Below are 23,210 nucleotides of genomic sequence, written 5' to 3' on the forward strand. Positions count from 1 at the left end.
AATAACGAATTTTAAGTGTACACATGACTTTTCAAAAATTTTCACAAAATAATGAATAACTTGGCAACCTTGCATTCAAAATTTGAAAACAAGGTATGCAGTTGTAACATTTAAGGCAGCTAATCAGCATATGTAAAAGATACATAGGGTTCCATTTAAAAAAATTAAGTTCGAGCACGATACTGCAATAGTCGATTTTTTTTATTTAATCGATGCAGCTTTGATGGCAATATATGATGAGATAAAAACATTTTTTTAATTTTCAACAGTAAAGCCCCTATCTTCCGTCCCCGCGCTATAGACTCAGCCTATACATTAAAATTATACAAATTATAATTATCACATAATTTCACAATACCAGTCATAAATTATTATCTTAATCGAAAGAAATGTATACAATTTACAAATCAAAAATCTACTTCTCAAAATTACTTCTAATAAGCACCTTGACAATAGAACCAAATTAAAACTCTATCCCAAGGATTATAAAAAAAAATAATTTAACAACCGACTTCCTTTCATTGTACCCTAAAGGTTCGCACATATATTACTCAACACGCTCTATTGCCGCAAAAGCGACAAATGCGCTCCATTTTCCGTCTTTCTCGTTACTTAACCAGTTTTGGATTACGAAATGGTTGAAAAGTACGAGCAAAAGGTTGTCGTAAAAATGGGCGTACTGTAGTAGACCCCAAACCCGGCGAAAGTCAACTTTAGAGTTTGGTTTGGAACGACTTTAGATCTCGAAGAGAGTTGTTTCGAACGTGCCGAGAAAATGCATTTATTGTGTGTCGGTTTTGCTTTGATCTTAGGAATTTTTGGTGTTTATGCCATAAATATTGTAAGTATATTAATATTAAGTTTTATCCAAAAAAGGTTTAATATTTATTGAAAATTTTTTATATTGTTGCATCATTATTAAAAATGTTATATGATAAAATGTTACACTAATAAGTGTTTTAAAATCATTTTAAATAACACCAAGTAATTTTGCAGAAACGATTTCAATTACATCATCATTTTCCCCTTAAATTACCCATGAACCAAAACCAAGTAGCAAAATTATTTTCACGGTCTAGTGATCTGGAAGTGATATAATTATTGCTTTACAAAAATTCTTATACAGGTGGCATGAAATTTGAGCAAACTTCCAAGAAATTCTTTTAAATTTAAGTACTACACTCGTGTGAAATAATACTCCCAATCAGTTTAAAGATCTACACAACGGTCCACTTTTCCATTTTTTCTTAATTTTTTCGAAATTTCAAAAAAAATGTCAAAAATTAAGAAAAAAAAATAAGTATATATAGGTATATGTATACCAAATTTAATAATTTTATCACGACGATCACGACAAATAAAAAGTCGTGACTGAAAGGGTTAAGACGTAATTGTTGAAGCGAGAAATAGGAAGTGAATTGTTTCCAAAATCTATTTTTAAAAATTGCTTCACGAACGTCTAACTTATTTTTGAAACTAAAAAATTTGTACATTTTGAAATGCAAAATTGAGATAATTTCTTAGATGTAACTTTTATTGCATAGAAAAGTAAACAAATGCGTATTTCCGGAATAAAATAAACTTTCTAGACAAATTTTGCAAAAAAACTAAACATTATTTAAAGGAAGCACTTCACATGTAGGCTCTTTTTTACACTTTAAACATCTTGCGGTCTTCTAATGATAATGGATTATTAATGGAAATCATTTTTACACTGCGCTAGAAGAGTTGTGCTAAGTCTTCTTCTAAATTTTAGCGTAAATCTAATGCTTCACCATCTCTCCTCTGTAATTGGAAGACGTTGTGGACTAAATTTCAATACAATAGACTTTAAGAGGGAAACTCCACCTTTCTCCCCATGATAGATGTACGATAAAGACTCAAATTTTGATCATATTTGTCGACAACCATATTCTTCTTCTTTCTAATATGGATATCCATATTGGTATGCTATTGGTATATCTTTTTGCAGAATGAACTGAATTCACTGTTGCTGAATTAGATCACAAAATAACAATACTATCGTCATGCCATTTAAAAACGATTATATTTTTGCCATGAACATTTTCCTAATTGTGGTATCTCCTTGGCTCATTCAAAATTTTTTTCGAATCCATCAAAGAAATAGCTTGTATTGCTTATTATTAGATAAAAGATCCAATAGGGACAAGGTAGAACAGAAATTATCACAAAAAGGTATAATTGTTCATTAGGACAATTCTTTCTTTAAAACGTGGGCATATTCCAAAACTACAGCAGAAACCATGTTGATACGACTTGCTTGACTTGCTTGATACGGCTCAAACCCAATGCGACTTGGGTTTGAGCCGTATCAACCCCGCCCTTACTGTCAGTTTATGTCCATATTGCAAGGGTTTCCCATGCATAAACTGTTTACAGCCAAGCTGATCAAAGTATGGTATCATGCTTCGTGAACGCAATTCATCTTCTCAACATTAAGTAGTAATGCTGTAACTAATACACCTAGGCTTATGCTTTTATTTCTGATTTCCTTTTGTTACGTGGTGATTCTTCTGATTTACATAACGATTAGTCCTGTTTACTATTAGATCTAATATCATCGAAAAAAGAGAAGTAATTCCAAAGAACCTTAACGATTATCTTATTCAGCAGCTTGGACATTAAAAATTATAGTATCAGGCTCCAGAGGGTGCATATTTCGGGATATGTCGGTATTTACCGGAAAATGTACACATTGTCTTTCGATTTTGATAGAAGTGAATTACATATTATTAAAAAATATATATATACAAAAAAAAAATACATATTTACTATAAGGAAAATTGGTTGCTTAGAATAAATGCACCCTCACCCACTCAATTCCAACTAGGGTGTTTTTGTAATTGTCAAAACTTGACAATTTTCTATCGTTCATGCATTTTAAATGGTTTTATATCAAATAGATGGTTTTCTTTACGGTTTAGGATATTCCCCATCTGAGTTCTGTAGAAATCGAACTTCCCCAAAAGCGTTATGTCGGCTAAGTCTTCGGTAAGTGTGCACATTACCTTAACATACACACTGGTGCGCTTTTTTTTCCAGAAAATGTTGTTCCATTATTTCCAACGTGTTTCTTTTATTTCCAGTTTTTAACTATTTGAACATTTTTATCCCACGTTCTCTTGCACATTCCTCAGCAAATATGTGTACTGTACTCCTCAATTTTCTAAACTTTCCGCAAATTAAACACTAATCCTAAATTATACTTTTGGCAGAATGTAAACCTATAAATTTGAGATGCCATCCTTATCGGATTGTTCTGCACACAATGCAACTTAATAATTGTCCAATTGGAGTAATCTCTCTTAGTTGATTTTCTGAAGTAGTGGGATCCATCCACGTTTATTACTTACAGCAAATATGCCAATATCTTTTGCAACGGCAGTGTTTATTATTTCATTTTGATGTCCAAAATTGACAAAAAGGAAATAACAATGCTGAATATTATCTATTCGAGATCCTGTTTCACTTATAACCTACCTGCACTTAATATATGTAGTATCAACAGAAAGAATAAAAGAATTATTTCGATTGATCATATCTTTCTTAGCTTTCAATATTCGGAAAACAGAAAACTTTGTTTTTAATGAACCGCTATTATCATCATATGGTTGAGCTATTCAAGGGATTGTTGCTATGGTTACACCTATCCATCAGATAATCTTAACAAAAAGACGATGGAAACGTATCTTAGAATTTCAATTACGTACAACTTTGTCGGTATCTGAGATAAAGTGGAGCTGTAAAATGGCATTCCGAAAAGTTCAATTTGTACCGGATGGAATATCGTTCAGGAGTCAGGTCGAAATAAGTAATTTCCACTTAGAAAATCTCTTTATCTCTTATTATAACATTATTTTTCTTCCTTTCATCACTATAAGTCTAATAACTTACCACCATTCATTAACTATTATTGTTTGTAAGTTGGAGCTTGTAAGGCGGAAAACTTACCATAACTATTCTAGCTTTTACGCCTTTTCAAAAGGACTAAACATGGGATATGAGATGATGAAGATATTTCAAAAGTTTTTTGAAAATACATTTTTAGAAAGATAACCTTTAACGGAGTATGGCTGCCTTTACAGTTATCGCAACAGTCATTTGAGCAACTTTCCTATTTCTGCGGAAGCATAGCTTATTTTATTGAATAAGTTTCATGTAAATTTCTAATTCTAATAGAAGGAATCAACCCAAACCTTTCGTGCATCTCAACATTGTTTTTCGAATTATCAAAATTTGTAGATCTCTACATGTTTCATAAATTGGCGCACTCATTATTCAAGAACGACTCCACCAGGCTTCCAAGTTTCTGGAACTTTTACGTCAATTGTTTCAGCATATATAAATACTTTTTGGTAACGCCATAATAATCTATAAAGAGGATCACCAAACTGAAATTTATTAGTATAATAAATTTCCCGGTTTGACCCATTAGTCAGCAATTTTCAAAATGTTCACTGACGCCACTTTTGGACTTATTGAACATGGACATTTTCTTCAGTATAGCGATAACCGGCTACCTTGAAGTTTATCACGCCACTTTTTGCAGTGCCTATATTATATTCCACGGTTAAAGCTATCTGTTTGAACCAGATAATTAACTTTCTTTTATTTTACCTCCTCACAAGATTCCTAATTGCATCCAATTTTTTTGCATCTTATTATGGAAGGAACTTTGGACACCTGATTTTCCTGTATTTTCGAATGGTGTCCTATACCACCATGCTATTGTTCAAAGATGAAAGATTAACATATTGTTTATTCAAATTAGATGCAGGATTTTGGGAAATTGGAACTTCAAACTGGAATTGGGTTGGCTAACTAATACTTTTGGCTAAACACAACCACCGTACAGTTTCCTATATACATATATATATGTTCAAAAGCAGCAACACTTAAAATATGTGACTTTTTCCTGATCTTAGAATAATTTGAAATTATTACTTAAAAATTTAACAAGTTGTTTTCTAATGTCGGAAGATTTTTCAATTCTTCGTCTCTATGACGTGGTAACATTTTTATGGACAAAAACTTCATTGGTAAAAATAGTAATAATTTCCTTGATTCTTCCTAGTATTTTTTTAAAATCTTAAAATTTTTTCATTTTATTAGACTTAATTTACTGTGACCATTCGACAAATTTTATTAAAAATCAAATATTTTAATCAGATAGATATTCCATTCCTAGTAAAACCAGTTTTGACCATTTTGGTCTTCCAGAATTTTATGATAACTTTGAATTTTCTGTCACCTGATTCTCTATCATCACAACTTAAGTGTAAACAATTTTGTTTCACTACTAATTGATTCTCCAGCACAACAAAGTTTTGTTTGTTTGCTAAAATAAGCTTCATCACACATTATTACCATTGCATTTGAATCTTCCTCAAACAACACTTAGATGTTGAGATTCCGACCATTCTCCTGCTGTTTGTAGGTAGAAGTCAAGTCTTTTTGATTTAAAGCACGACAACTTAAAACCATCGGAATTCTTTAAAAGAGCAGATGTGAATGTAAAATCACTTCGTTATCTGAAAGCAACGAAAATGCCGTTAAACTTCCTTTTTGGACAATGTGAGAATATCGAGGAAAAACATCTTTAACATAAATCGATTTAATTAATAAAGCAACACATTTCCAAAAATTAGATTTTGTTAATATTGTTCATTAAGAATGCTTATAGATATAAGTTTAATTTTGAATCTGATCATAAACTACTTACTATTCAGCATCCTCGTCATTATGTATTCTAACAATATACTCCAGCTAATAGAATAGAAGATAGAATAAAGAATATGTTCAATATCTGTCAAAATTTTGTTCTATCCCTTTCTGTGATAAAATTTGATGCTTTAATATAATATGTTTTTAGAACGATTATGGAGTTCAGTACGCTGTTTATCCAAGTCAACAACAAGTCGAATATGCACCTAAAAAACTGCGTCAACGCGAAAAGGAAGAAAAACAAGATTTTTCAAAAATCCCGGGAAAACCAGGAGTTGACTATCCAATTTTTCACGTAGCTCCACCAACTCATTTTTCCTGCCATAACGTGCCAGCCCATCCAGGGATGTATGCGGATGTTGAAACTGGTTGCCAAGTTAGTCTCAATATCTTAATTTTTTTTTTTCTTCCAATTCTAGTAAAGATTATAATTTTAATTTTGATATGTTTTTAAGGTTTATCATGTGTGTCATGATGGTAGAGAAGGTGAAAAAGGAGCTACTTTTCTTTGTACCAACGGAACAATTTTCAATCAAGCCGAGTTTACTTGCGATTGGTGGTACAATGTTAATTGTCAGGAAGCACAAAGTCATTACAGATTGAATCTTGATCCGGAAAAGAATCCGTATTTCCCAAAAAAGAAAGTAGAGGAACAACAAGAGCAACATTATCAAGAACAACCACAACAGCAATATTATCCAGCACAATACTCTCACTACTAAACTAGCGTATTACGTAATTTCGAACTTAATTTATTGGCTTTTGAGTTTCGTGCGTGTAAACTGTAAATAATTGTCTAAATAAAACGTTCTAAATTTCTGTGATAGTTGTTTTAGTATGTGACCCGTTTTCCGTTTTATAACCTCGAACGGTAAAACCATATGCAACATTTTCTATTTACCAAAAACTTTCACCTTCCGTATATGCGCTCAATTCACTAGATTCGAGGTTATTGCTATCACGAGTTGTTACTATAACTAAATTTATTTTAGAATTAATTCAATGCATGTACTAGTTATTAAGATGTTCTTTAAAATATTTTCTTACTTTACATATTAATATTTTCTTCTATTTTCAATTCATCGAGGACATTCTTCATGTAAGATTAAGTAAGCGAGTAAATCCAAGCTAGGGTTTTCATAACACCTATGATTAGTTGCTGGACGATTATTCCTAATTAGATTCTGCTGGTACGAAATGAGCACCAAGGCAATTTACTCACCACTTAACCCGTTTTACTCTTTTTTCTCGACGGTTTCACGTGCTACCTCCAAGTTGGCTTCCGTATCTGCGGCGCCTACAGTTCGCCATAATCGATTACCTCAATCTAGTAAATGAATTACATCCACGAACAGCTTGCGCTAGTAAATTAATTAAATTTGAATCTTGATGAAATTTATTCGTTTAGGATTGTATAAATAGAATATCAGGTTATTGTATTTAATCAAAAGTAATTAAGATGTTTAAATTTTTATTGCTTAATTATTTTTTAATATACAAATTTCTCAAACTAAAAATAATTTGGAAACCTAGCTGTACATAATAATTAAAATAAAAGTACGCGTTATTATCTAAATGATACTAAAAAGTTAAACAATTTTTTATCCAACTACAATGAAGACTGTTTAGAAGAAAGTAATACTAATATTATTTATCTAGAATTCTTATACAAATAACTTCTAGTTCCAGTATATAATCGAGATACCTTAATAATAGATTTATCGCTACTTTTCGGTGGTTTAGATTGCAAAAATTTATTTAAAGAATTAGATAAAACATATAAATTCCCACTATTATCCATCCCAAAACTAGCGGGCCAAATATATTCCATTTGATCGTGAATAATCATTTTGGATGTAATAAACGGTTCAAAAATATTCCATTTACATATACCATAAAGATTTAGTATTCCATAATACATATTTCCTTCGTTATCAATCATCATTCGATCACTAACACCTTCCCTTTTTCCAATATACTTAATCCCCCTTCTCCAAACATCACCTCGCATTAAAACTTGATTTTTTAAGAGTTTATTGCTTATCGCAAACATGTTAACTCCAATCAACGGGGTGTAATAAATTAATCGTTCTTGGTTAGGATTTTTGGGAACTGGTGATAAAGCTATGCCGTTTATGTTTTGAAGTTTCGAGTTTTGATTACCTTCAACGACGAAATTTGAAGCTGTGATTTCAGCAAACATCGATCTATCTCTAATTTTCCAAGCTTTATCAAGATGTTTAGAATAAACAATTATTCCAGGGTCGTGATCACTGCTTTCTGTTATGTAAGCGAATCCCCCATCAGCTTCATCAATAACCAAATCAGTTAGAAATCCACCATAAACTGATGAAAGATGTTCGGGAAAATCAAAGTAACGAACAACATTTCCCTGTCGTTTTAAATCCAAAAGAACCAATTTCGGCGGACATTTAGTCCCATTCGTAATTCTAACACCATCCAACACCCACATCACTCCATATTTATCAATTTCCATACTATAAACATTTTGTAACGCAGCACAATGATCCAACGAATTCATTTTCCAACTCGGATAAGGTTTCAATAACTTATTATTTTCATATTTGCCCGAATTCGTCATCACCGCTAAAGTAACCGGGGTTCCCTTAAACAATCTTGGCAATGCAACGTACATTTTATCTCTATAAAACTTTACGTTGCTGATTACATTATTCGCGGGAATGTATTTTCCGTTAATAATCGCCAAATTATAATCGTCAGCATTCAACCAAGTAAAATTAACGTAATTCCAATCGTAAATCACTTCAAATCTTTCCACTCCGCGTTTTCGTTGAAGTCTTGCGTTCTCGTTTGATTCGTTCACACAATAAGCGACGAAGAGAAAACTAAGATAACGACACAAATTGGAAACTGACGGTTTGGAAACATCCATCGTTACAAGTTAAAACTGAAATCAAGAAGTCGAAACGGCAAATGATCGCGTTTGATCGAAAAACTCGGATTTATGTGCCCTTTTAATTGGAGATCTAATCTTAGAAATCGAAAGTAGGTAATTGGAAGGAAGTAGGTGAGATTATTAAGCCAATTTGAAATCGTTAGAAACGATTTATTTTCGGCATAATTTATCAGTTAGTGGTGGTTCTTGGCAAATTGAGGTGAAAATAAGGAGGTTAACAAAGATGTAAAAATTTGAATAAATTACTTTATAAAGTAAAAATGTTGATTCTGATGGTTCTTAATACTATTTATATTTTCTTTTATTATTTATTAGAAATCAATGGGTAGACTAATAGATTTAATTGGCCGGTTAGTGACAGGCTAGAGGAATATAGATATAGATAATATAGATGCTTAATTATAAGAACACGAACTGGAATAGAGGGGAGAAAGTCTTCTTTCTAGTCGGGGATTCAATCCCCTTTTTCTTCTTTCGGTTTAAATGTCATCAAATCCATTTGTCTCCTACTAACGGAAATTGGAGGATACTAACTTGATCCTCAACAGCAAAGCATGGTAGCAGCTGGCATTGGAGGAGAGGCTCTTCATTCCATCCGGAGACTAGAATCTGCTGCAAGATTGAGACAATCCGAGCAAGTGTCGCCGAGATGTCAATTGATCAAGTATCCCTTCTCCGCCTTCAGCAACCTGTTTAGATATCATCATAATCAAGCTCTGGTGGTAAAATAATACAAATTGAGCTAAAGCTAGAAGTAACACTAGCACTACAATTAGAAACATTCGGGTTAAGCCGTGTGTCTTTTGAAAAAGTGGCACTTCGAACTTGTTTGTGAAGAAGGTTGCAACATGGCTAAGAAACGTTAAACACTTTTTTGCATCTCTCGGAGGATCTCTCCTCTATCTTGTACCGTTTCAAGTTTTTTCACATTCACTTTTGGCCCAGAGAACGCGCTGTCCAGTCCATTCGTGTATTGCGAAGCTTCTCTTCAAAACTTATTGATATTAACCATTGATAACAACCCACCTTTGGCAAAAGTGGAAAAAAGTTTGCTTAGCTTAATCTCACTCTGTTCACCCAGCGATATCAGACATCAGTCACTATTGATATTAAGTGTAACAAATATGCTTTGGGTAACTGTTGTTGAAAATCTTGTCCTAATTATTCCTACTTGGTAATCGTTCTTGATAACATCTTGGCTTTCCCAGAGGTCAGCATTAATTCTCGATCAATTATCCAGGTGAGTCTTAATACTCTGTCGTTGACGTATTCTTTGGCAATTTATTCGTAAGATGCCGTTATAAAATATGTTCCAATACTCCAGATCACGTCACGTTCCTGATTCGTCGACATTTTCTAGTGTGACCCTAACTGTGGGCATCATTCTATTCCAGGCTCAACAGGAACTCGTCCCATCGTGCCGTGTTAAAGGCAACTATGTTTCTGAAGTATGAGTTTACGTCCTCGTCCCCTAGAATATATCCAATATATTGTATTATCAGTGGGCAAGTACAGTAGCGCCTGTAATGCCCTTCTGCTACAGTGCCGTCGAAACTATATAAAAAAATCGCCAATGTGAAGCAGATAACTGCCTTTTTGTTAATTTATAAGTATCAACTTATGTTTATTCCGAGCTTGTGGAAAACTCCTTCCCTTATGCGTTACCAAGCATCCTTCCATCCTAGCACCCCTTCAATACTAGAACTTGTTTTTAAACTAGGAGTAAAATGATCTTGTTCATGATTGGTTGAATGCGAAATAGTTTTACATAGACGATTTTTCTATATTATTTCTCCAAACGCTTTGATACAAAAAAAAGAACATTAATACAATAATAGAAATAAATGATAAACGTTAACAACAATAATAAAAAGTCAAAAAGAATCGAGTCAATAGGTCATTTAATCTCCCCTCATCACTCTCCTATACACTGTAAGTCTCTGCTTTATCTTTTCTCTATTCACTACATTCCTTGATTTTAGTAATAATTCTATCACTCATCCCACCTTGTTTTCCTGGGTTTTTCACATATTTACAGTCCGATTCATGCTTCTCTGGCAATCTTTGTTTAATTCTATCCTTCTCCAATTATTTACCCATGTCTCCACCAAACCAATTACACCATCCCCATTTCTACTCTCTTGAAGGTATCCTTCATCCATTTGTACCTATCTTATTTTTGAAATTCACCCATTCCGTTTTACCTCTTCACAATCGTAGTCAATCATTCTCTCCAGTCTTTTTAAATCTTTCTTTAAATGTACACACTCTACTGCTTGTCATGATCGCATATTGTCCACATTACAGTGCAACTCATACATACTGATTCTGCCCTTCTCTGTTGAAGGCTTTAAATTTATATCCCTCCTTTGTACAATGAGCACAGCTCTTATACATATCATCCATCTGTCTCTCTTGAATTCTCACTTTCTTCCATTCTTGTGGTTCTTATTAGTGCTGGGCAAAGTATCGATACTTATGGATGGTATCGATACTCGATGAATTTTGTGTACTTGCAAGTACCAAAACATAAAATAGCTACATAGCTTTCTTTTTATCTTTCAAAGAGATATGTTTGTTTTATTTAGTTCAAATGTGTAATTAGAATCCTCGATTTTAATATGAAAGTATGACTGAAATATTTTTTTTCTTCTTCTACAATGTTTAGCTTACTTTTATTTATAGCTAATTTACTTTTGCCATCAAATAACAATAGACAACACTCATTCTTTTAATATTCCATACATGAGGTCATTAAATTCAGCCTCAACAGCTAATTAACTTGACATTATTATGGTAAACAATAATACAAGAAAAATATCGATTCTTTTCTTTCTACAAACATGAAAATATTTAGACGTTAAAATATTAACCAAATAAGATAAAGTTAAAAGATTGTGTAAACACTTTAAGTACCTATTCAAAAACACGTCTAATTTGATGTGTCATGTTTTATTATGTATTAAACTTCTTTATTAGGTATATTATGTATTAAATCTCCCCAGAAATTTTCTTATGCGTTAGTGATTTGTGAAAACATTGCAATGCTTGTCAACTATTAAACGTACCGTCGCGTTTTCTACAATGCTTAAGCTAAAAGAACATAGAAATTCTAATGGTTATATATTTTAAAAAATAAAGTGTCCTTAAAAGGTTATTATGAAATGCGTTATTTGTAGAAAGTCTAAATTGTAATGTTGAATTGATAACAGGAAACTTGTGGCCACTGCATTCACCTAATACCAAAACATAGACATTGGAATCCAAACCACGCTCAGATTTATTGTATCATAAACTTCTAAAAAGTGTAGAACCACAAAGAAATCTGATTTAGAATAGCTGTCGCAATGATTATCGCTATCTGATACCTACTTATTACAATTAGTAGTACAACTAGAAGAATCTACCACATGCAAAAAGCAATTTTTCAAAAAATGGTCGGCACCAAAATCTATCCTAATCTTTTAACAGTACAGCGTTTATGTAAGATCTACTTCAGTTCTTTAAAAAATAACGAAAATACAATAACAGAAAAAGTAAAAACAAACGAGAATTAGAATTAAGTTCATAACCATGAATTTCTTCTAATTACATATATCCAAATCTAAACCAGAATAACCAAATCACATTCGCAGTTTTATATATTTTACTTGTCAGTAGTATTATTAGTTAACTACTGAAGTTAACTGAAAATTGAGAAGAAACATATTATCATAAAACTGTACAATTAAGTTACAGCACAAGATTGGATTGATGAATGAGAAGTACCAGATTCTTTCAAATGAGGAAATTTCATAAGACCCATGCTAGCCCACGGAACCATTTTTTGTGCTAAACACTAAAACATGCATATAAGGCTAGATTGCAGCACCAATTGCAACGGCTGGCTTACTTGTTAATTACGGACGCCATGAGATCGACACCTACGATCGCGAGACTATGCTGAACGTGCTGCCTCTAGATATTTTTATCAGGGAGGTGGACGTGATGGCTTTGCTTCGATTACGATCAGTGGATAAATAAGCAGGTTGTAAAAATGGGAATAGTAAAGAACGAACTCTGGAGTGGGGCTGTTCATAAACAATCCCTCCTTGAAGCTCGCACAGACTACATCACACCTACTTTCTTAAACAGGCCACACTTTGGTATTGAGACGACACCCCAGAGCAACTTTAGCGCAGGTAAAACGCTGACCATCACACTGATGGATGAAAGAATTCTGGAGGCCTTCTCCATTTCGCTAGGGTCATACTCCACGACTGCTAATAACTACTATAAATATAGCAGCTAATGTGATCATCGACTTCAAAAAAGTTGGCAGAAACGTTGTAATTTGCACTAATAGCAGACAGACTATACTAGCGCTTAGTAGACATCGAACTACATCATCGATTGAATCACTTGAGGGGGCTAATGTTTATAACAACGTCACGATAAAGTGTCGGAAAGGACATACCGAAAATAAGGGACACGATGGTGCGAACAGGCTGAACCGTTTGTACCACAAAGTTACAACATCAAAGCTGATCAACTCCATCTCCCATTGAGCTTTTTGCGATAGATGGGATGAGACTGCAGGAGGTGTCTTTGTAAAGAAAACTCTGCTCTACTCTGACCGCAAGGTTACGTAACCATATGTTCTACCTGAAGCTGGCGAACACATCCCCTTTGTAGAGGGTGTGAAATGGAAGACGAGACGATAAGTGATGTTGTTTATGACTGTCCCAACCTCGCGTACTTAAGGGAATCCATTTTTGGGGTACCATGGCCCCAAATTTCGGACATAAAGAACATCTTCTGTTCTATGTTAACGTTCATTAACACCTTGGGCTGGTTTTCTGACCCCTGAATGAACTGTAAATAGTGGGGATGTACAAATAGTACTGTGACGGAATCCCCAAATGAAACTACATACATACATGGATACATAACTGTATAGCCTCTGTACTACTATCTGTAGAGTACGTCAGTAATAAGAGGCAGCGTAAATAAAACCTCATACTTTACTGCCTTGATACAAAAATAATTAATTTGCGAAATATGTTATTAAATAAGCAATTAATTTTAAAATCTTCAACAAAAATTACTTTTAGATCGTATAAACATCCCAAAACAATTATAATTTTGAGAATTCGATAAAGCTGTATGGAATTGTAACGAATTCTTTACAATTTACCAATGTATCAGGATATTTCAGACCAATTCATCATTTAATTTGCTACATTAAAGAATCTCTATATGACTTCAATCTCCTAGAATAGTTGTAACATTTAACCGTTTGAGTCCCAAGCAGCGCGTTTGAGCATTATCATTCCCCTTGGATCTTTTGGTACTCATTAAAAGAAAGCGCGGTTGCGCTTGTTCGGGATTTTTTTACAGTGGTTTTTCAATATCCTTTGGTATCCAAACAATTAATATCACAAATGTTATATTTATGGGTTTTCCAATCATTAAAACTATTCTTCCTCGAAATAATTTATTAGTTCGACAATTTATTTTAAAAAACAACACTTTTGAAAGAATAAGAATAAAAAAAAATAATATATTAAACTAAACTTCTTTCTTTTAAAGGTAATTAAAACACCTAAAATTTGAAAAAAAAATTAGGTGTTTCATTACAAAAATCAAAAAATATATCATATAGTAATAATACTTAAAGTACTTAAAATATGAGGCGATGAATATAAAGTGGGTAAAAATGAAGGTAACATAGCTAAATATTGAAAAAAGTATAAGTAATCTGAAACTTTAAAGGTTTTACAACTCTGGTTAAATCTTAAACTACAACAAAATGTTTTTTATTTTTTTAATTATTATTCAAGAAAATGTTTCATTTAAGAATTCTCGAAGATAACTATAATAAACTGCGCCAAAGTTAAAGAAATTTTGAACCAAAATTGCTTGTTTTTTTTTTTTCAATTTTGATTCAAATTTTAATTAAAATGACTGATTTAAATTGACTAACTAGTTAATATGAACTAAAGAATTGTCAAATTTAACATAATCTTGAATGCTTTTTTTTTTAACATTATTTACTTATTTACATCAAAAATGTTTATATTAATATATTTTTTTAATAGAAATCAATCATATTCAAAACTCATTAACACTTACCTTTACATAGATATGTTCGTATGTACACATAATGCTCAAAAATAAAAAAAAAAAGTAAAAAAGAATGATTCGTAAGGTAAAGATTTGAAAAAAAAAAAAGGAGAAAATTGTTAATTACCATAAAAACTTATAACGATGGACAATCGAACTTTGGTCCTTTTATGACAAAAATTTCGCTATAAGGTTCATTTTGCTCTAAATCTAAAACTTGAAACTTCTTCAAGACAAGAAGACTGTAGAACTTTTGAGATGCCTAAAATTAAAATAAAATAAATGAAATACATTAAATATTAAAGTATTAAAAAATATACCTGTTTCCTGTTGTTTCTGTAGCACATTTCCGTTGTTGTTATTTGATTGGTATTTTGTAGTTTCTTTCGAACAACAGTAAACATTTGATAAGCTCTTTTATTAAGGACTCTTTCTTCAAATTGTTCATCCGACTCATCAACTTGTTGTTCATCAGCCTATTATAACAAAAAGGTTAATTTTTGGAAGAAAATTTTTAGTTAAGAGAAAAGCACTTACTGGATCTGCAGAATGGGGAAGATCATAATCGCCTTGCCATGGCGATTGAACCCTTTCAGACATCCCTCCAGGTAACCCATCAGCATTATGTTCATCATAACCCATATTAGCCATTTGAATATCACCCTAAAAACATTTTTTAATCAAAATTAACTTAATTATCAAAATTATATTAATACAGTAAAACCTCGATATAATTGACCTCATTAGAATGGACAAAATATTTTTAAGTCATACTATTAATATTATCTATTTAATACATCAGTATTTTTAAATATATACAGGGCGTTTCAGCGAGACCGTTCATTAGAAGTTTATGGGGTTCTGGACAAAATAAAAGTTTGAAAATTCAGATTTAAGTATAATCAATTGCGTTCTCTTCGACTAAAATATTTTCAGGTTTTTAGCACTTCCGGTTGTACCGGAAGTCGCCACCTACTATATTTTTTTAAATGGAACATCCTATATATTTTTACATCTTTGAATTTGGCTATTTTCAAAGTTTATGAATAACTTTACTTTTTCCAATTTGATTCGGCCATTCTAGAGTTATTAGATTTTTTCTAAAAAGATCTGTTCTAGCAGAAATTTGTTCGAAAGATCAGAAAACACTCGATTTTTGGGATATTTGAGATTTTTAGGATTCAGAACATGATTAAGCAACATGATGGAGTATGTTTTGGGGCCGAGAACGGCTGTCTAGATCGTTTGGTCATTTTACTATGACACGTTAACTTTTCGAAATTTGGAAGTACCATAACTAAGTCTCATAACTAAAATGAGACGCCGAAGACGACTAAGTAATAAAATATGGGGTATGCCATTTAAAAAAATTATGTTTTGGTAGGTGGCAACTGCCGGTATAACCGGAAGTGTTAGAAATCTGAAAATATTTTAGTCGAAAACAACGCAATTGATAATATTTAAATCTGAATTCTCAAATTTTTATTTTGGCCAGAACCCCAGAGTTGAGGATTAATTGGACCGCGTTATGCATCACTTGACTAAGCGACAAATGAATAATGTTGAGAAAAACGGGATTTTCGTCTTCATCTCTCTAAAAATATAAGAATTCTTCTCAAAATAGACAGGCTCAACCTATTGAAATTTATCACAGAACACTGATGACAGCTATCACAAGCACAGAAGCCGCTTACGATTATACAGGAGGATGTTTCTGTAAGTCTTGACATAAATTTAATCCCTAAAACTAGAGACAAAATGATGACGATTCGTGTAAAATTTTTTGAAGAAAATAATCTAGAGTTTGACTTTGTACTTTTAAACTAGTTTTTATTTTATATAGAATTTAAGTCTAACCAGTTTCAGCCCTTGGCCATCTTCAGACACTCTATGAATGGATTAACATCTCTTGTCTTAGCCATTTTACAAACAAGTTTCTTAATATTTCTTTTTGTTTTCAAAAGATCACATATCAAAGTCGAAATCAGCTTATTAGTTACTAATTTACAAAATTAAAGTTTAAAAAGTTGTAAAATGAAATTAAGGACGAACGTTTACAGGTTAAAATTTAAGAACGCTCTTTTTTAACAAACGAAATATTAAGAAACTTGGGAAAAATTCAATCATCATGTGGCTTGAAAATCGACGATTTTTTTTAATCAATTACCCAAAAACACGTTAAAAATAAAAAGAAAGTGCGGAAAAGTGACTAACACTAGATTAACTTCAGTTATAAAACTTCTATTATATGCTAACTAACTTCAGGTTTAAAATGTCAACCTCAATTTTGACATATTTGTAATCTTCATTAAAAATCCTTTAAAATGAGTACAAACACGACATATTTATCTTCAATATTATTGAAGTTATGATCAACTGCCGGTTAAGAATGTCAACGTCAATCTTGACATATTTGTAATCGTCGTGAAAAATCCTTTAAAATAAGTCCAAACATGATACGTTTAATTCCAATATTTCACGAGATATAAACTTCCGGTTTGAAATATCAATGTCATTTTGACATTATTAATTTTTATAAAATGTCTTAATATTTGACACAAAAAAAACTAAAAAAATAAGGTTGGTATTAATATTTAAAAATTAAATTGCTATCTTCATTGTTGCTAACTTAGGGTTTAATGTTTTTTATTCTAACTTTTTGGTTTTTTGAGATAAGTGCGTCATCTTTGGACTTATTTTAAATGTTTTTTTAATGAAGATGACAAATATGTCAAAATTGACGTTGACGGTTTAAACCGGAAGTGATTATGTTTCCATTAATATTAAAGGTAAATGTCGAGTTTGGACTCATTTTAAAGGATTTTTTATGAAGTTGACAAATATGTCAAAATTAAAAGTTGAAAGTTCGAACTTTTTGGTTTTTTGAGATAAATGCGTCAAGTATGGACTCACTTTAAAGGTTATTTTATGAAGATTACGAATATAATAATAAAATTAAAGTTGATATTGACAACTAGAAGTTTTAAAATATACAACATAGTAATATCTTATGCTAACTAGCGCTATCTACCGCTGTCGTTTGTAAAATGGATAAGATGAGAGAAGTTAATCTATTTGTAGAGTCTGTGAAGATACTCAAGGGCCGACACTAGTTAGACTTAAATTCTATATAAAATAAAAGACAAACTTTTAATTTTATACTAACATCTTGAAAACGACACTGGCCCGAAATTGTAGGTTCATCTATTTTATCTATTGTAGAATTTCTTGGTGTATCTATGTAAGTCGGTTCTTAGATGGATGATGCAAATCAGACTTGAAATTGTATAACGTGCTTGGCGCTTAGCTTTATCCTTTAAAACAAATAGTATTTTACTCTTTCGGTATTCTGCATTTTTTCTAAGATAAGTTACACCTTTGCTAACCAGACAGCATGAAAATATCTAAAAACGATAAAATATCGCTTAGTCAAGTGTTGTATAACGGGGTCCAATTAGAATTATTATTTCGTGCGACTTGGGTTGCTTGTTTCATATTTTTATTAATTTTTTATTGTAAGTGCGCTTTGAAAATTTAGTGTCCGTCGATGCAAACAAATAAAAAAAAATAAGTTAGTCGCAAAAATTTCATTTCACTGGCATCAAGAATTCACCTTCTAAGAAAAAGAAGTAATAAATATCTAATAAATGTCTAATGAACGGTCTCGCTGAGACACCCTGTATATGTTAGCATTCATAAATAGAATCCAACCCGGGTTATTACACAAGCTGTTCTATTCCATAGTCATAGATATTCCCCAAGTTGTCTATATGATGTATAAATGCTAGTGTTAAATCTAGTTTTAGTTGTTATTCAGCGCTAGATAACATAAATATAATAAAAATCATGAATAAATATAGAGCCAGGTAGACTGAACGCAACGGTGTTAATAGCTGTCCGAATTTCTGTGCATTAAAATTATTGACTTTGGCTATTATAAATTATAAGAGATTCCCCATAGTAGTCCATTATATCGAGATTTTCCTGTAAATCAAATTTTACCTGTCCATATCCCATATTATCCATCTGCGTCATTCCATTTAAATCATCCAATCCTTCATGGTACGGTGTTTCATCACCCAAAATATCCCTATTATAACCCCCCTCTTGATGATGATGCCCATCTAATAAGCTCTGTACCTGATCTGGTTGCAATTGTGGCATTTCATCCATATGATGCAACTCTTCTTGATGTTGATGAATAATTTGACTTGAACCAGTTAAATCAGGGGTTGGAATCGCTGGTGGAAGCGGTTGTGGTGTCATCGGCATGATTGTTGATGTCAAAGAAGCCGGGGTTGGTGGTGGCATAAAGGCAGAACTTGGTCTTAGAGGGGTTGGTGCTCTTAAAGGCGTTGGAGGTGGTTGTAGTGGCGTGGGCGGCCTTAAAATTGCGCCCAAAGATTCTTCATGATGCAAAATTGATTGAATGTCATGATCAGGTTGGTGTAAAGGCGTTTTCTCAATGCTGTCATCAAGATTTTTTCTTTTACGTCCTCTGCGTGCAGGCACTGGAGTAGGTGGGTCAAGAGTTTGTTGATGGTGCTCTTCGGCTTCGCGAATTTGATCCAGTGCCAAAGAATCTGCGTCGCCAAGCATAGCAAAGTCTTCGGTTCCAATCGGTTTTAATACTAAATGACGTTGGTAATTCTATAAAAAGAAATAATTTAATAATAAAAGTAATTAAAAAAACTTGAAATTTATTTACTCCAAATAAAGATCTTGCAGGTATCGCTCTTCCAGGTAATGCAAAAAGTTTTTCAACCCCACCCGTTTCTTTCCAATGCATCAAGCGTTTCGTAGGTGGGGCTAAATCCAAACTTGTAACAATATCGGTAGTATCGCTTAGTTGATTTTTCATTTCTTCCCCAGAAATATTTTTGACTTCATCAACAATCAGCTTCCTCTTCCTTTTCGCTTTATTAAATCCTTTTAGTATTGTTGCATCAACAGGGGCAAGAGCAAAACTTTCCTCTTCATTTTGAAGGAGAAGCGTTTGATCTTGAGGAGTTGCTGGTTGATTTTGATCAAAATTGTCTTGGTGTTTTGACGCCAATTGTTTTGGATCTTGATTTAAATCAGATTGAGGTTGATTTGTCACACAAACTGGACAATGTTTTGAACAAGATAGAGGATGTTTAGAACAAGGTTGTATCAATTCAGATTTAGGTTCTCTTGAACAAATTTGGCAATGCTTTACTGAAAATTCGGAAGGAAATTGACTCAATTCCGAGGAATCATCTCCTTGTCTTGATCCAAAAGCAACAGGGAACTCTTGATTTAACACTGGTACACCACCTTCTTGATCTTTTCTATTCAAACCTTGTTCGGGGCGATTTAACGCACCCAAACCTTTTTGGGAATCCCCATCATCATCATCGCTATCAAAACAACCAGGTGAGCCACCACCGGCATCAAAATCAAGGTCATCATCGCTGTCGTGATCTATCCGAGCTTGATTTGAATGTGTTGGGTCAATAATGTTGGGATTTAAGACAGGATCTTGAGTCAAATTTGAAGCCAAACGTTCCATTTGGCTCAAATTTGGTGTTAACCCTGGCTCTAATCGGCTTAAATTCGGATTTAACCGATCAATTTGACTTAAATTTAAATTTTCGCGGTTCATTTCTTCAATATTAGGCCCTTCGCCCATTGGAGCATCATCAAATAATCCTCCCTCAAACAATCCAGCTCCATGAAATGTTTCCCCTCGCACATTGCGCCCATCATCTGTTTCATCATCCCTTCTAAAGTATCCCCGACCCATTCCAGATGTTCCAGGTTCATTATCTCTCTCCAATCCATCCCCAAACAACAAATTACTTCCTTCTAAAGTTGGCTCAACTCCCTCATCGTGTCTCATCAAATCCGGAGCCTCCGTATCAAACCCCATATCACCAAATCCATCATCATTTGAAACTAACGACATAGAACCATAATCTTCCCTCATTGTAATTTCTTCCGCTCTTGATTGATTTAAACTAAACTGAGCTTCAATATCTACATCATTTAGTTCAGGCATATTGGTGTCAAAATCATGAAAAACTTCGGGAAGAGTAATAGCATTATGAGCAGCCTCCCGATGCTCCTCAGGAAGGTCAACAATGCCAGGTCGAAAAGCGAGCTTAATTTTAACGAACGCCTCATTACAATCAGCCAGTAAATACTTAGCTTTGCGAGAATAAATCCGTACAACACCTAAAAGTAGGTGACCAGATGTCCGTAAAGCCATTTTCACCTTTGGTTGTAGAATACCATCGACGGATTTCTCAATATTCGTTTCGAAAACATGGGCTTTTGTTAGTTTCTTATCCCAATGAGCTGCAAGCCAAATACGCGCAAGGGGGCCTTTTTTGGCCAAAACAAAGTGCGCGTAAAACATTTTGAGTGTATATTAATTGATTTTAAAAAGTTTAAAACTTAAGATTTATAACTTAAAAGGTTAGGATTTTGAAGCAAAAGCTCATCCTTCAAAATTTGTCGTCACAACTTTCGTCGTTCATTTCACTCCGGTTTAATACAAACGTTTACACTGTATTTTATTATAACTAGGCTTGTATAAACAAATAAGAAATAAATTTTAATTATTTTAAAACTGATTTAAACTCAAAAAGCTTTGATAAAAAGTGTGACAAGAACTGTAAACTGTAAACACTGGATTATGTCAAAATGGCGTTAGGTGACGCTTGCAGGATACGTTCTGGTGTAGTTTTAGAAAAGGCGGGGGTTAAAAAGTTTCCTTAATTTAATTTTATTTTAAACCAAATAACATTAAAATATTGTAATCACGATAATTATTTCTTTTCTCCACATACAAACAACGTTTACGTTGGGATTTTTAAGTTTGCGTCAATTATAAATACCGTTAGGAAGAGTTCTATTAATCAGGATTTCCAAGAAACAAATAATTTTTATTTTTATGAAAATTTATTACACAAGAAATGCTAATTAAGTAAAAAAAATCGATTTATTTATAAATTTATTAAATAAAATTATTTAAATTAAGTTTTAAAAAATTTGATTCGTTTTTATGTCAAATACATGTCAATCACATGTGTCACAGTTAACCTAAATTTTTCCACGTCGTTTAAGTTTGAAATCTACTAAAAAGTATAAATGTAATCGAAAAGTCTACTAAATTAATTCATCTTAAATAAATAATTATTATAATAAAGAAGAAGATTATCATTAAATAAATAAATTCAATAAGGTAAGTTTTTAAAAGTGAGGTTAGGTTATTAAAATTAATTTATATTTTAATTTCAATGATGTAATAAAAAGGCGAATATGATTGTTTCCTCGTTTTTCCTTTCTTTGGAAAATGCGAGTTGAGATGAGTGAATTGAGCTATATTTAACTGAGATCTCTCCGATTTAACTTCACCTTCCCATCTCTTAATTTAACAATAATTTATTTTTCTTTTCCTTTTTAGAAATCATGAGCTTTGAAAGTGAAGATATAAACATAGGTTATGTTACCTGTCCAACTGAGAAGCGCTTATTACTTTTATTCACATTTCTTAAAAAGAACCGTAACAAAAAGATTATTGTTGTTTTTAATTCAACAGCTTCATCTGTGTACCATAATGATCTTTTTCATAACCTAGAATTGAACACAGAACTTGTTAATAAAGGAGCTAAATTAAATGCTTTAATTTCTTCAAAATCGTCAATTCCCATATTGGTGAATAGTGATGTTATTATAAAAGAGAAATTGGATTTATCAATTTTTGATTGGGTAGTTCTATATGAACCAATAAATCGATTCAAATCAATTCTTAATAAAAATGTTAATAATTTATTATTAATTTTACAAAACTCTGAAGTTAAGTATTTAGAGTATTTGAAACAATCATTTTTGGTGGAACCTAATCAATTAAACTTTACCTGGAGCAAAATTACCCAAGTTCAATTACAGGTAAACTTAATTCTTAACAAAAGTTAGCAAATTTGAATAAAATTAAAATTTTAGATTGAAAAATTGGTTTCTGAAAGTTATTCATTAAATACTTCGGCGAAAGAGGCGTTTAAAGCATATCTACGATCATACAATAATCTAAAACAAAAGGAGATATTTAATGTGAAAAACTTGGTGTTAAAGAAATTGTGTCTTTCTTTTGGATTTAAAGTTCCTGTTGCTGTTGATTTAATAGGTAGGAAAGTTTATGGAGAAAATTAAAATTTTTATTAAAAATGCCATTTTAGATGAACCAGTTGAATCCACTGCAAGGATAAAAAGGAAAGGTACTGATGGATATGGATATTACAGTGACACAAAAAAAGTTAAGAGTGAATATCGTAAAATTGCTGAGGAGAAGACTATAAAGGTCTTTAAAACAGTTAAAGGTGTAAGAAGAAAGTTTAATGTAAAAAAGAATAAATAAGTATTTTAATTTTTATTGGTTTTAAATTCCATACCTTTA

At 32.3% G+C, this 23,210-nt stretch overlaps 4 protein-coding genes across 4 annotated transcripts; 2 read left to right on the plus strand and 2 right to left on the minus strand.

Annotated features, from left to right (window-relative positions):
- The first annotated feature begins 668 nt into the window (after positions 1 to 668).
- LOC111429412 (uncharacterized) lies at positions 669 to 6,564 on the plus strand. Its single transcript, XM_023065324.2, has 3 exons — positions 669 to 841; positions 5,894 to 6,121; positions 6,201 to 6,564. The coding sequence occupies exons 1-3, from the start codon at positions 776 to 778 to the stop codon at positions 6,465 to 6,467; spliced, it is 561 nt and encodes a 186-aa protein (XP_022921092.2). The 5' UTR covers positions 669 to 775; the 3' UTR covers positions 6,468 to 6,564.
- Positions 6,565 to 7,314: 750 nt separating this feature from the next.
- Positions 7,315 to 8,898, minus strand: LOC111429414 (protein yellow-like). The gene has a single exon (XM_023065326.2). The coding sequence runs from the start codon at positions 8,657 to 8,659 to the stop codon at positions 7,397 to 7,399; it is 1,263 nt and encodes a 420-aa protein (XP_022921094.2). The 5' UTR covers positions 8,660 to 8,898; the 3' UTR covers positions 7,315 to 7,396.
- A 5,244-nt stretch (positions 8,899 to 14,142) lies between these two features.
- On the minus strand, positions 14,143 to 21,463 carry LOC111429408 (RAD21 cohesin complex component verthandi). Its single transcript, XM_023065313.2, has 5 exons — positions 19,497 to 21,463; positions 18,791 to 19,438; positions 15,326 to 15,451; positions 15,109 to 15,264; positions 14,143 to 15,050 (listed from the first exon to the last, which is right to left on the minus strand). Exons 1-5 carry the CDS (start codon positions 21,168 to 21,170, stop codon positions 14,925 to 14,927), a joined length of 2,730 nt encoding a protein of 909 aa, XP_022921081.1. The 5' UTR covers positions 21,171 to 21,463; the 3' UTR covers positions 14,143 to 14,924.
- Positions 21,464 to 21,825: 362 nt separating this feature from the next.
- LOC111429409 (ATP-dependent RNA helicase DDX18-like) lies at positions 21,826 to 23,186 on the plus strand. The gene is made up of 4 exons (XM_071197311.1): positions 21,826 to 21,998; positions 22,221 to 22,705; positions 22,760 to 22,940; positions 22,993 to 23,186. Exons 2-4 carry the CDS (start codon positions 22,226 to 22,228, stop codon positions 23,169 to 23,171), a joined length of 840 nt encoding a protein of 279 aa, XP_071053412.1. The 5' UTR covers positions 21,826 to 21,998; positions 22,221 to 22,225; the 3' UTR covers positions 23,172 to 23,186.
- Positions 23,187 to 23,210: the final 24 nt, after the last annotated feature.

Source organism: Onthophagus taurus, chromosome 1 (assembly GCF_036711975.1).
Source record: "Onthophagus taurus isolate NC chromosome 1, IU_Otau_3.0, whole genome shotgun sequence".
Lineage (NCBI taxonomy): Eukaryota > Metazoa > Arthropoda > Insecta > Coleoptera > Scarabaeidae > Onthophagus > Onthophagus taurus.

Excerpts from the sequence above, each read along its gene's own strand:
- LOC111429412 (XM_023065324.2), top strand. The coding sequence starts at position 776 with ATGCATTTATTGTGTGTCGGTTTTGCTTTGATCTTAGGAATTTTTGGT. Across the intron at positions 842-5,893 it reads GTGTTTATGCCATAAATATT|AACGATTATGGAGTTCAGTA; the intron begins GTAAGTATATTA and ends ATATGTTTTTAG. Across the intron at positions 6,122-6,200 it reads ATGTTGAAACTGGTTGCCAA|GTTTATCATGTGTGTCATGA; the intron begins GTTAGTCTCAAT and ends TATGTTTTTAAG.
- LOC111429414 (XM_023065326.2), bottom strand. The coding sequence starts at position 8,659 with ATGGATGTTTCCAAACCGTCAGTTTCCAATTTGTGTCGTTATCTTAGT.
- LOC111429408 (XM_023065313.2), bottom strand. The coding sequence starts at position 21,170 with ATGTTTTACGCGCACTTTGTTTTGGCCAAAAAAGGCCCCCTTGCGCGT. Across the intron at positions 19,439-19,496 it reads CTGCAAGATCTTTATTTGGA|AATTACCAACGTCATTTAGT; the intron begins GTAAATAAATTT and ends TTCTTTTTATAG. Across the intron at positions 15,051-15,108 it reads ACAGAAACAACAGGAAACAG|GCATCTCAAAAGTTCTACAG; the intron begins GTATATTTTTTA and ends TTTTAATTTTAG.
- LOC111429409 (XM_071197311.1), top strand. The coding sequence starts at position 22,226 with ATGAGCTTTGAAAGTGAAGATATAAACATAGGTTATGTTACCTGTCCA. Across the intron at positions 22,706-22,759 it reads TTACCCAAGTTCAATTACAG|ATTGAAAAATTGGTTTCTGA; the intron begins GTAAACTTAATT and ends TTAAAATTTTAG. Across the intron at positions 22,941-22,992 it reads TGTTGCTGTTGATTTAATAG|ATGAACCAGTTGAATCCACT; the intron begins GTAGGAAAGTTT and ends ATGCCATTTTAG.